The sequence below is a fragment of the Pteropus medius genome, unplaced genomic scaffold, assembly GCF_902729225.1.
Source record: "Pteropus medius unplaced genomic scaffold, Ma_sr-lr_union100, whole genome shotgun sequence".
In the NCBI taxonomy this organism is placed as follows: Eukaryota; Metazoa; Chordata; class Mammalia; order Chiroptera; family Pteropodidae; genus Pteropus; species Pteropus medius.
In genome coordinates this window covers 34,139,188-34,153,261 of record NW_024344378.1, presented here as the reverse complement: position 1 = coordinate 34,153,261, position 14,074 = coordinate 34,139,188, and the positions used below count along the sequence as shown (strand labels likewise).

Genomic DNA, 14,074 nt, shown 5'->3' with positions numbered 1-14,074 from the left:
ATCTATTTGTCTAATGATCTGCAATTTAGATGCTAAACATGGAGATTCTTCCTAAAACAAGATGTCCTATGTTCTGATAATTCCAGCAAAGCACAGCTATAGTTAACATCAGACTTTTGCTGGCTCTCAGAATCATGGCTCATGGAACAATATTTTCTTCTCTCTCTCTCCTCTCCTCTCTCTCTCTCTCTCTCTACTCTCTCTCTACTTCCTTCCCTCCCACCCTCCTTCCCTCCCCTCCCTCCACCTCCTTCCTTCCTTCATTCCTTCCTTCCTTCCTTCCTTTCCTTCCTCTCCTTTCTCTCTTCTCTCCTCTCTCTCTCCCTCTCTCTTTTTTTTTACTTTTTTTGGAATTTTTTTTCTTTTTTTTAATTATAGCAAAACCCAAAATTAGAGTTTTAAGTTTATTGATAAGTTGATGTTAAAAAGTGAATGATAGGAAACAGTGAAGAGTAAAGATTATAAATCATATTAAACATTAATGAGATTGGAAGAGATATAGTTTATCAGAAAACAAGTCTAATCCATGTTGTATATATTTAAGCATTTACTGAGTATTTATATGACAGACTATTCCTAAGAAATTTCTGCATTTATTCATGTTCTGACTTTATTTAAATATTTTATAAAAAAGGGGGCTGATGGAAATGGAAACTAAACTGTTAATAACATCTACTATGTATCAAACACATGTTAAGATATTTTCCAAAAATATTTGGTTTTTCATAAGAAATCTCTTCATCATTATCCTTATTAATAAATGAAAAAACTGAATTTTTTATTTTACTTAAATTGTCCAAAGTCACAAAGGTACTAGATGCTTGAACTGAGACTGAACCTGAATCTCTTATTACAAAGACAATGTTCTTTTCATTTGGCCACAAATTGTTCTATGAGAAAACTAATTTTCAGCATCTTTAGGTAAAACTAATTTCCTCTGATAAAATAATCTCTTTCAGCTAAGGTTGGGCTCTGAGCATCTGAAATGATCATGTATGTATTCCCTATCCCACCCATCTTCTTTGTAAAACATATATAGAAAATACATTTGAGGACGAAAACTGTTGAAAATGCTGGCCATTGGAGAGGTATAATTGAAGCGTATTTTAAAATCTATTTGTACTTTGATATGCCCTCTTTCAACTGTTTTAGTATATAAAATTCTCAGTAAATAAAGTTTTTAAAGTTTCAGAAACCATAAATATAAGGCATATATATAAATATATACATATATATGCACATACATTATATCATTATATTGTGTGTGTGTGTGTGTGTGTGTGTGTGTGTGTAGTATATATATATATATATATATATATATATTGCTCTTAGTAATTGCTTTTTGGATATATCTCCTTAGGCAAAGGAAACAAAAAAAAACAAACAAATGGGACTATAACATACTATATATATATGTATATATGTATGTATGTATGTATGTATGTGTGTGTGTGTGTGTGTGTAGTGTGTATGTGTATAGTGTGTATGTATTTATTGGTAGTGGGTAATGCCCTACTATTGCATGTAGGTAGAACAGGACAAAAAACAAAAAAGCACCTTGAAATCAATTTTAAAAATATTTACCGAGAACCAGGTAGAGAGAGTAAGATACTAATAACATAGGGAAAAACAGGCCTTCGATAATGGTTAAATTTTATTGCTGAAAACCTAACTTCAATTAATGCATATAATAGAAAGAGTTGTCTGTGGTGCAGCAGATTTATTTCATATTTAGTTTTGCAACTTACTAGCTCTGTGGCCTTGGTTAAATTACGTTGGTTAAGCTTTCCTGAGCTTCTGTTACCTTTCTATTAATTTGGAATAATAAAAGTTACTTCAGACATTCTGTGTGAAAATTAAATGAGAAAAAAAATTAATTTAGTATAGTGCCTTTGGGTTAATAAATGTGAATTTCACCTATCCAGTACAGAATTTCCACAGATGCCAGATTTAAGAAGTTTATCTATATTTTTTTCCAAATTGCAAAATATGTACCTTAGTTTAGAATTTGCTGTTGCTTCTTTTCGAAACACTAAGATAATTAGCTCCTGAAATTTTTCAGAAAGCAGGTTTTCTTTCATATTTATGAAGGAAAGAAAAATGTATTAGAGCAAATTATCTAGCTTTGTCAATACATTATTGTGTTTTGTTGATAATCTTTGTGCCTACTTTGCTTTAAACAAAGTGAGGTTATTCTGTCCAATTCTTTGATTTAAATATAAAATTCTTTCTAGAAGTCTAACTAGCCTGCCTCTATGTTTGTGTTTAAGATATTTATCTGGGGAAAGAAAAGTTTAACAGTTAGAGTTCAGTCTTACCAGTTCCAGTCTTGAAGATACTTGATAAGGGTTAGTTTAGTGTCTCATGCAACAAGGATATTGTAGTCTCTGAAAATTATTGGCAGCCAAGCTATGAAATATCACAGAGTAGCAAAAATAAAAATTAAAATAAAAAACAGGGGCAAATAAAAATCAAACTTTGTATTTTCTAACCTTATTCAATATAATCCACAAAAAAATCCCAGTGGATCTTGGCAGAAATCGACAAGTCAAATCTATATGGAAGTGCAAAAGTTCCAGGGTAGCTCAGTCATTTTTGTAAAAGAAGAAAAGGCTGGAAGACATACACTTACCGATTTCTAAATTTCTACAGAGGTGCAATAATCAAAACAGTGTAGTGATAAGAAGAAAACAATAAAGTCATTGATATTGCTCTTAGTAATATGCTTTTTGGATATATCTCCTTAGGCAAAGGAAACAAAAGAAAAAATAAATAAACAAATGGGACTATAACAAACTAAAAATTTTTTGCACAGCAAAGAAAACCGCCAACAAAACAAAAAGATAACCTACCAAATGGGAGAAGATATTCTCCAATGATACTTCCAATAAGGGGTTAATATTCAAAATTGATAAAGAACTCATACAAGTTAACACTAAAAAACAAACAATTCATTTAAAAAATAGACAGAAGCCTGAATAGACATTTCTCCAAAAAGGAAATATAGATGGCCCATAAACAAATGAAAAGATGCTCAATGTCACTAATCATCAGAGACACACAAATTAAAACCACAATGAAATATTACCACACACCTGTCAGAATGGCTGTCATCAATAAATCAACAAACAAATGTTGGCGAGGATGCAGAGAAAAAGGAACCCTCCTGCACTGTTGGTGGGATTGCTAATTGGTGCAGCTTCTATGGAAAACAGTATGGAGGCTTCTCAAAAAAATTAAAAATAGAACTATCTTGTGACTCAGCAATTCCACTTCTGCATATTTATCCGAAGAAATCCAAAACACTAATTTGAAAAGATGTTCATTGCAGCATTATTTAGAATAGCCAAGATATGGAAACAACCTAAATACCCATCAACAGACTATTGGATAAAGGAGTTATGGTTCATATATACAATGGAATATTAATCAGTTATAAAAAAGAATAAAATCTTACCATTTGCAACGACATGGATAGACCGAGAGGGCATTATGCTAAGCGAAATAAGTCAGACAAAAACAAATACCATATGATCTCACTTTTATGTGAAATCTAAAAAAAAATAAATAAATGAACACACAAAACAGAAATAGACCCATAGATACAGAGAACAAACTAATGGTTGCCCGACGGGAGGGGCTAGGTGAAAAAGGTGAAGAACAAATTAGCAGATACAAAACGGTCACAGGGATGTAAAGTACAGTATAGGAAATAGTCAATAACACTGTATAACTATGTATGCTGCCAGGTGATTACTTTGTAAGTTATGTAATGTGTAACCACTAAACTGTACATCTGAAACTAGAGACAATCCAATTTTCATCAACTGGTGAATAGATAAACTGTATGTGGTATACGCACACTTTGGAATGTATTCAATAAAAATTACTGATGCATGCTACAACAAGGAAGATCCTCAAAACACTGTGCAAAGGCAAAGAAGCAGAAGCTATTTTTAGCCTATATTGTGTGTTTCCGCAATGTCCAGAAAAGAGAAGTCTATTATAGAGACAAAAAAATATATCAATGTTGGTATGGGCCTGGGGGTAGGAACAGGGATTCACTTGCAAACAAACAAAATAAATCTCTTAGAGGTGATGAAAATGTCTTAAAACTGATTGCATAACTCTATAAATATAATAAAATCATTGAATTTTATATTCATAATTGATCATTGTAATTAATAATTCAATAAAGCTGTTTTAAAAAGTAAGTAAACAATGAGAATTCCTTGTCAGAGCAAAACTGAACACACGCCCATATAGTAAAACCAGAGGATATATTCCTGATTAATAAAAGCAAAAGTATTTTCCTCACCAAGAGTTTGGGTCCCTATGAATACTTTTTGATTAAATATTTGTATTGTCTGCCATGTGATTAGCTTACTACATAGATGTTCTGATCACATATACAATTAGCCTTAATGCATTAAAACATTTACACTAAAGTAATACTTATTAACTTTTTAAATAAAATTTTCCTCATATATTTTGTGATGCTATTGAAAACCATCCTAAAAATTACTATTAACAAAAATAACTTTAAAAAAAAGTCAGCAGGCTAAATTATGTAAATTCTAAGGTTCTGTTTAGAGAATATTTGAAACATAGAAAAATATTCATCTGCTAATGGCCTAAAGTAATATAAACATAAAAACACTATGTTTAAGAAAGTAGAAAAGAGGAGATATTTTTGACAGCTACATCACAATAATGAATAAAACAATATATTTTTAAGCATCCTTTGAAAATGTCTTGGCACATGTGTTTTATTTATCTGAATCATTATTGCTTTAGCTTCTGAATTAATAAGTATCACAGTGGAATTATATTTTAGTAATCTGAGTCATTGTGATATTGAAAGCAAAAAGTTAGTGATTCTATAGAGAAAAAACGCTGGTGTTAAAAATCTAAGAGATAATTAAATGGATTTTAAAATATTATTTTCAGCTAATGTTTATGGTATAAGATATACAAATACAAAGATACCTGTAGAGATGGATGGGGATAGATAGATGTATATGTATATGTATATACAAATATACACACCTATTTATATGTAATTTTTTAATACTACAGCCAACTCGTATGTGGCTAAATTTAATTAAAGTATAGTTAATATGCAATATTATATTAGTTTCAAGTTTACAACATAATTACTTAATACACCTAATGAAGCGAGGTACGCATTTCCAGTCATAAAATAAATGTCACAGGGATTAATGACAGCATAGGGAATAGAGTCAATAACATCATAATAACCTTGTATGATGACAGATAGTTACTAGACTTAGCATGGTGATCACTTCCTTAGGCATATATAATGCATTAGATTTCCCATGACTCGTTGCTACTGGGCAGAAAAGATAAGGAAATACAACTTCAAATCCTAAAACAGTGCTCAGAAGCTGGACATACAAAACAAGTTTCTATGCAATTGGAAATCATTTCTAAATGCATCGTATGTTGTTTTTAATGTTTTATAAAGTACTGGAGGCATTTTCTTCCTACAATTTCAAAGATATGTCTTAACTCATTACTTATATTTATGTTCTATGAATCTCAGCTGAATCAGCCTCCATAATCACTTTATGTATCCCAATAAAACAGTTGATGTTCCATTTGAGTGCTAATGTAAGCACTATTTTCAGAACCATTTCATATGTACTATACAATAAAAGCTTCAAAATGAATGAGGAAATTTCCTATTTCCAGAAACATATGCTTTATTTTTTTTTTATTTTCAACTTTTTCAATGACTGAATAGATGTTTCTTTCTGAATAATGAAAATACAATCCCCATATCAATTATAAGCTTAAGGGAATCTGCTTTACTTCCTGGCTGGTTGTGCTATTATTTTCTGCTACAGAGGAAGATGATTGAGCAACACGAAATTTCCGTATATAATTTATGGAGGAAATTGGAGTTTGATGAGCTGCAAACAGCACTCTTTAAATTTATAAATACATACAATTTATCCATTTGCAAATTCTTTATTAAAAATGTGACTTTTTTTAAAGTATGAATTTTTTTACCCTGTTAGTTATGCTGAAATCAATGCAAATGTAAATTTTTGGTACATAAAGAGAGGATATATACGTCTAATGTGGCTAAAAGTTTATTTGAATCATCTTGGTCCAACTGAAATTTCTGTCCATAGAAATGCTTTAAAATTTGCATTGTCTAGTATGGTAGCCATTAGCAATACATTTCTACTGAGCATTGAAATGTAGCTAATGTGACTTAGAAACTAAATTTTTCATTTTATAATAAATTTAATTTAAATAGTCATAGGTGGCTTGTGGTTACTGTATTGGACAACACGGAAATAGAGAAAACTTTTACTCCTACTTTTTAAAAATGGATATATAGTAATTTTCATTAGAATTCTAGGCCGGATCTCTCAAAATCTGAGCCAAGTAGAGGGTCAAACACAGTTGGCAAATTGGTGCAGTGTGATATTTAAAGTCATAGCATTCAAGTTCAACTTGAGTGTGTCAATTTTTGCTATTTATTGTTTGATCTTTTAATGACTTGGTCTCTGGTTTACCCTATTTACATTTAGATGTAAAGTGAGGTAATTTAATATATTTGGAAAGAATTTTACTCAAAAGGCAATTTTCCATGAGAATTTGTGATAAATTGATCAGAGACCTAAACCCACCAAACAATTCATCCAGTTGCACAGTCCGAAACCTAAGCATCATATCTGATACATAATTTAGCAACTCAACATATCCAGATCCACTCAATCATAAAACCCATGGATTATTCCACCTAAATACATAGAGTAATTTCTATCTCCACTGCCATTTCACCAAATAGAATCATATAATCCAAAAATGTTCTCATCTCTCACTGGAATAATATAATGCTTTTCCCCCCCACCCCCACAATTCAGGTTTATTTTTACTATACTGAAAGCTGACTTGCCATCAAATTACCAAGAAACCGTCAACAGCTTTCTATTACCCTTATGATAAAACCAATCTTTGTTATTCTAATCAAATATGCCCTTCAGAAAGTATAATTTATTTTCTCCACTGTGTCATATATGTAGAATATTTAAAATGTTAAAAAAATAGATTCATCAAGCAGAAAGGATCCTTATTAGTCAAGCAAGGAGATCATTTATGGAAAGGATAGGGAAAGCAGTTCTCATTAGATGTACATAATACAAATTGCAATGAAGCTTATTAAAACTTTAATTGGTGAAAACTGATTTGATAGTTAGTATTAATGCATTCTAGTGTATTCTGGCAAAATTCTAAGAACTTCCTCTATTGTACACATCTCCATTTCTTTGCTTTAATGCTTCTATATAATCTGCTTTATATTTCCTCTATATAATCTGGCTTTTATGTTCTAATCACTTTATCGAACATCTCTCAAAACGAATACTAATAATCACCATGTTGCTAAATTCAATTAAGTATTTTTTTTCCCATCTTATCTGACCTCAGTATAATTTGGCATGATGATTTTTCTCTTTTTGGAACTTTTTCTTTTGTGTATAGCATATCACACTTGATTGTTTTTTTCTTTTATCACCATAGACTTTTCTCTCTTTTAAAATCCCATCTTTTCTCCATAAATCCATGTCAGTTTCTTAATTATATTTGTTCTAGCAATCTTTTCTTTTTCATTCTATATTATCGAACCAGGAAATGACATACATTTCCACGGTATCAACTGCCTAAGTGTTTCTAACTTTCAAATAGATATATCCAATTCTGACTGTCCGAGCTCTAAATCCACTTGTTCATGTGTCTTCTTGAAATATCCGTTTGGATAACTAAAACATGTATAACTAGGTCAACAGAAATAAGTTAAGGATCCTTCCCTGTCATTCCCAAACAGGATTCTCACCAAGGAATCACTATTGATTAAATTGAAAAACAACTGATCCAGTTGCACAGTTGGAAACCTAAGCATCATATCGGACGCATAGTTTAGCAACTCTAACACATCCAGATCCACTCATTCATAACAATCTGTGGATTATTCCACTTAAATACATAGAATTCTATCGCCACTGTCGTTTCATCAAGCAGAATCATACAATCCAAAAATGTTCTCATCTCTCTGAGACCACTGGAATAATATAATTTCCCAGTTTTCTTTTTTCTTTTTTTTTTTTACTATATGGAAAGCTGACTTGCCATTTAATTACTAAGAAACCTTCAACAGCTTTCTATTACCCTTACGATAAAACCAGCATCCTTAAAATAGTCTACTAAAATCTGCATACACTGTTTCTTATATAATATGCATGTAGCAAATTATAAATTGCATACTATTAGTTATGGGCAAAAATATATCCTGTCCTCGGTAAGCTTGCTGATTAGAAAAGGAGAAATATAGCAATTAAATAATTTACAAATGTAAAAATGCAACTATGAACAGTATTAAAAACTCCATAGAGCTTTGTGAATATGTGATAAAGGGGCTTTAAAAGTGAAGGAAGGCTTGATCAATGCCTGAAAAATTTGAGCAGAAATCTAAAGGAAGATGAAATAACTACAACTCACTGAAGGATCAGATGACAATTAGAACTTTTTAGCAATAAAGTTTTTTTAATTAAGGCATGTACATTGTTTTCTTAGACATAATACTATGGCATACTTAAAAGACTATCCTACCCAATATAGGATAAATATAACTTATATTTACTGAGAAACCTAAAAATTCATGTAACTAACTTTATTGTGGTATCTATTTTATGGTGGTGATCTGAAACTGAACTCAGTATCTCTGAGGTATGCTTATATATATTTAAAAAGTGACTCCAGCATTGCTTTAATTATCTTTAGCATGGCATATTTTTTTCCATCCTTTTACTTTCATATATTTGTATCTTTATATTTAGTTCATTTAATTATTTTTCTTTTGTATTCAATTTGATAATCTCTACCTTTAGAGTATCTAAACCATTTTCATTTAATGTAATTATTCATATGAGACCCATTTAAAGAGTAAACTGAATGACATTTTAGATAGGATTGGGCAATCTTCCCCCAAATCTAATTTTAGAACATTTTCATTTACCCATCCCTCAAAAGAAACCCTGCTTCTATTTATAGCCCCTTCCCATAACCTAGTCATCTCCCCCACAACTGACAGCCCCCAGCCCTGACAACCACTAAACTACTTTCTCTGTTGCTTTACATTTGCTTAATTCAGAAATTTCATATAAATAAGATTATAAAAATAAAATAGATGTGCTCTTTTGTTACTGGTTTCTTTAACAGCTTATTTTCAAAGTTTATTCATGTTTTAGCATGTTTAGTACCTTAGTCCCTTTTATTGCTGAAAAATACTCTACTGAGTAGAGATATTGTTTTTTCCTTCACCTGCTGATAGGCATTTGAGTTGTTTCTACTTTTTGGCCCTCATAAATAATGCTGCTATGGAAGTATGTACGAGTTTCTGTGTGCATTTTCATTTTTCTTGTATAGATACCTAAGTTGAATTGTGATTAACATTACGATTTAAAATTTAGAGGAACTATGAAACTGTTTTCCAAAGCAGATGCACCATTTTACATGCCCACCAATGTGAGCATTCCACTTTCTCCATATCCTTATCTTTTATCTTTATTATAGTTCTGCATATCTTTTTGAACATATGAAATAGTTATAAAAAGTTTTAATGTCCTTGCATGTTCATTCTAACATCTATTTCTATTCTGACAGTTACAGATTTTTTCTCAGTGCAGGTTTTCCTTTCTTCCTTTTTTGCAAGCTTGGTAATTTTTAACTGGTTGTCGAGCATTGTAAACTGTGCCTTATTGGTGACTGGACAGTTTGCATTACTATAAATATTATTGAAATATGGCCTGTCATATATTTCAGTGATTTATCAACACATTGATGCACTTAGGTCTTGCTTTTAAGATGTTAGGTGACACTACAGCAATGACCAGCCTGATGTTGATTATTCCCTACAACTAAGACTTGACCTCTGTACTCTATCAAATGCTCCATGGATTAAGTTTTTCCAGCTTGACTAGTGGATACCATTTAGGATCATGATTTCTGACCCTAAATGAACTCTAGGAATCTTTAAAACCCTTTCAGGGTAGTTTCCTCAGACACAGGACACTCAGTACTGAGTTGAACACTTGATAAAACTGCAGGACTCTCGAGTTCTCTTTCTGAGCAACTCTCTCCTGTAGCTGCTGAGAACATTACCTGCCTCGGTCTCCCCAAAATTTCAGCTCAGTCTTGTCAACGCAGGTTACTATGCTGGGCTCTGTTTGGGTTCTCTCACCCTGCACCACCTCCTGGAAAATCTTTAAAGACTGTTGTACGCTATTTGAGCGGATCCATTTGTTCCCTGTTTCCAGGATCACTGTTCCTCGATACTGATGCCAAGTGTCTTGGAAGACATACCCAATGTTCTTTTCCTACCGCGGTAGAATTTTTTTTTTTCTTTTTAATAAAGTTAATGCGGAGTGTTTCGCCGAAATCCAAACTCAAAGCAAAGCTTTTCCTTCTTCCGCGTAAAGATCCCGGTCCTGCGCCGCCAATTAAGCTCACGCTCCACCTCCAGTCTCCAGCAACGCCTACGGACTAGCGCGCAAGCGCAGAACTGCTCTCCCGCCCTCTTCATCTATAATTGCGCCTGCGCCAAACAGCACCTGCCAATGAGAGAGCACCATGGTCCTTAATTCCCGCCTATTGACTGGGTAACCAGTCGCCTGTCCTGGCGCGCATTTCGCTGTATATCCAAAGAAGACAAAAGGATTGGGGAGGTTAGAGCTGAAAAGCGGAGCAGGGAAAAATGGAGGCGGCGGACACCCAGGCAGAGGCTGCCGCCCTAGAGTAAGTGTCTGCCGCCAGGTGGCACCTGGGGGGCGGGCCGGGGCGGACCTTGATAGGCCCCGAGTACATTGGACGGTCCTCTGGGCTCCTTATAGTTGTTGGAGTTCTACGACGCAGTGACGTGATCATGACCCTAGGTCCCAGTCTTAGGTTCCTAAGGTGTACGGCCTATGAGGGACCTCCTACGGGCGTGTTCTGAACGGACACAGTTCCTACTCTGTCAGACCCTCCCATTTCTTCACAGATAGTACCTTGCTAACGGGAGACATCCTGGAAGGGCCATTTAATTACTGTCTCCACTGTCCTAACACACTCTTTCATTGGGTTATTTTATCTTGATCCCTGCCTTCTACTGGATCTCTCCAGCCCCTAACAAGGAAAAACTGGAGAGCCTAGACCTAGGCATCCAGCCCCCTGTCCTGAGCCCCTCTCCAAGTATTCCGAGAACCTGCCCCAAGGTTAATGCTTTCTGCCTGGAGGGCTCCCCACTCCCCATCGGTTTTGCCTTAATTTTTTTCTTTACCTGTATATTTCCCTGACTGCTTTCAGATCTTGACCCAAATGGTTTCTCTTCGGTGTAATACTCTATTTAAAATCACAGTCCCTACCACACACTCCTTACTCCCCTTGCTCTGCTTATTTTTCCTCATGATACTTATTACCTCCATATATCCTCCATTCACATACCATTTCTGGTCCCATTAGTACTATGTGTAGATACTGGTCAAGGCAAGACTCTCAGCATTGATACATACATCTACATATGTGCCATGTATACACAAGCTCCCCACATTAGCACCCAGGAATCTGCATTTTCCCCTGTTTCTTGCCCTTTCAGGGTCCTGGCCAAGCTGGCAGACATCCTAGAGCCTACAGGCTTGCAGGAAGAGGCAGAACTGCCTGCCCAGATCCTGGCTGAGTTCGTGATGGTATGTTCAAAATGGGAGCCAGCCTTTCAGAAGCCAGTGACTGCTCCTGGGTCCTATTGAACTTGGGCAGCATTGATGGTGAGCAGAGGTAAGGATGTTCTCTGCCTCTATCCTTCCTCTGAATAGGACTCCCGAAAGAAAGAAAAGCTGCTTTGCAGCCAGCTTCAGGTAGTAGACTTACTGCAGAACTTCTTGGCTCAGGAGGACACTGCCAAGGGCCTGGACCCCTTGGCTTCTGAAGACACGAGCCGTGAGTAGGCAGGGAGTTTGAATAAGGGCTGCTCTGAGTGGGGAAGGAAGGGGGTTGTCAGCCAAGTCTGCTGTTTCAGGCAGGTCAGCCAACCTTCACTCAAGTTCTCATTCTGGTGGCTCATCTCAGGACAGAGGGCAGTTGCAGCCAAGGAGCAATGGAAAGAGCTGAAGGCTACTTACCAAGAACACGTAGAGGCCATCACAAATGCCCTGGCCCAGGCCCTGCCCCAAATGGAAGAGGCCCAAAGGAAGCAGGCACAGCTCCAGGAGGCCATTGAACAGCTTCAGGCCAAGGTACACCCAGGGTTAGGGGAGGGAAGGGCACACAAAGAGGAGGAGGGGAAAAGTGAGCAAGTTGGGTTGGACCCACTGGCCACATACCAAAATCCAGCTAGAAAAAATACACTCCTCTTCTTCCTGTCCCCTTCCTTTGCTTACCTGCAGAAACAAGTGGTGATGGAGAAACTCAGAACAGCCCAGAAACAGTGGCAGCTGCAACAGGTGGGTCCATCTCCCTAGGAAAATATCTCATCCCACTACCATGCTATTGCATAAGCTAAGTCCTCTGCTTGGAAAACAATCTCCTTTTCTTCTGTGAGGCGTTATAGGTACCAACATGGGCTTGAATCCTAACATCACCACTTACAACTGTTTGACCCTTGGGCAGTCACCTAGCTTTCTGTTTTTCTGTTTCTTCATCTGTGAAATGGAGGCAATATTAGCACCTACTTTAAAGAGTTGTTAAGGTGATTAAGCAGTTAGTACAGCAAGTGCTTAATATCTGGCACACAGCAAACTAAGTGTCCTTTTCTTTAGGCCTTTGGTCCTGCCTATAGTGAGTAGGGTCCTTCCTTCCATCTATGGGTCTGAGCCCTGAGCTGGGTCTAGGCTGAGGGGATTAGAGGAATGGCTCTCAGTCCTCAGCATCTGGTGAGCCCTGTCTGCATTCTCATTCCCAATAGAAGAAGCATCTGCAGCATTTGGCAGAAGTTTCTGCAGAGGTGAGGGAGCGTCACATAGGAACTAAACAGGAGTTTGAGCAGCTATATCAGGAACTTGGAACCCTGAAGCAGCAAGCAGGGCAGGAGCAAGACAAGCTGCAGAGGTGAGCTGGGAACATGGATTGCAGGCCCCCAGAAATGATCCAGTTGAGGTTCCCTTTCTATACACACCTTTTTTTCCAGGCACCAGACCTTCCTCCAGCTGTTATACATGCTGCAGGGTAAGCTGCTACTCCCTGAGGCAGAGGCAGAGCTACCACAGGAACTGGATCTTCCTGAGAATAAGCCTCAACAAGTGACCCAGCCCCAGGAACAGAACATTGGGTACACCATGGAGAGTGACAGGAGTATGTCCTCCAAGGTGAATGAGAGATGGGACAGATGGGCAGGGAAGTGAAGAGAGAATCTGAGGGATGGGCCTTACCCACTGCCCATACCATGTCTCCCCAAGGCCGACTGCCTACAACCTGCTGGAGATGCAAGTTTGTCATGGCTTCCCAGGGACAACATGGGGGAAAGATCCTAGATCAGGTCAGACTCTCACTCAGGGCCTTATGTTTCTAGACTACAGGTATGGAAGGAGGGAGGGCCTCTGGTTTACCTCTCTGTATATGAACTCCACTCTTCATGGAGTTCTGTGAGGTGGGAAGAAGTTATCTTATGATTAAAGCCTAGCACCTCATCCCTGTGCTCAGCCTACCCTAGACTGACCCCTCTTTTATTCTTCCCCAACCTTATGGCCCTATGCTCACTGCAGGTGGACTGTCAACTTCTGAGTACAGCCTGAAATCTGGCCACAGCCCAGGTCGGGGCAGGCTCTGGATTCTGTTGATTAAAAGCCCTGGAGCTCTCTCAGTTGCCTATTTGTGTGTTTATCTTCACATGTTTGTGGGAAGAGCCACATCCAAAGGCCAACAACTTTACAGGTACTGGGACTGGTGTGAATTGAGAGGGTGCAGATGGCGAGGAGGCCCTGGCCTGGAGCCTCAGGAGTTGCTTGCCCAAATCAATATGATGCAAACATGCTGAGCTTAATTCAGAGAGGAGGAGAAGGCTTTATGCAGG

The 14,074-nt window shown here is 36.6% G+C and overlaps 1 protein-coding gene across 4 annotated transcripts; it reads left to right on the top strand.

Annotated features, from left to right (window-relative positions):
- Positions 1 to 10,674: 10,674 nt before the first annotated feature.
- ZWINT (ZW10 interacting kinetochore protein) lies at positions 10,675 to 13,864 on the top strand. 4 transcript variants are annotated; one of them, XM_039871829.1, is made up of 9 exons: positions 10,675 to 10,827; positions 11,666 to 11,756; positions 11,883 to 12,006; positions 12,136 to 12,302; positions 12,453 to 12,509; positions 12,971 to 13,113; positions 13,193 to 13,370; positions 13,461 to 13,540; positions 13,767 to 13,864. In XM_039871829.1, exons 1-8 carry the CDS (start codon positions 10,787 to 10,789, stop codon positions 13,533 to 13,535), a joined length of 876 nt encoding a protein of 291 aa, XP_039727763.1. In that variant the 5' UTR covers positions 10,675 to 10,786; the 3' UTR covers positions 13,536 to 13,540; positions 13,767 to 13,864. The 4 variants fall into 4 exon arrangements, with proteins under 4 accessions (XP_039727763.1, XP_039727764.1, XP_039727762.1 ...); XM_039871830.1 differs by lacking the exon at positions 13,461 to 13,540; XM_039871828.1 differs by having other exon boundaries at positions 13,461 to 13,864.
- Positions 13,865 to 14,074: the final 210 nt, after the last annotated feature.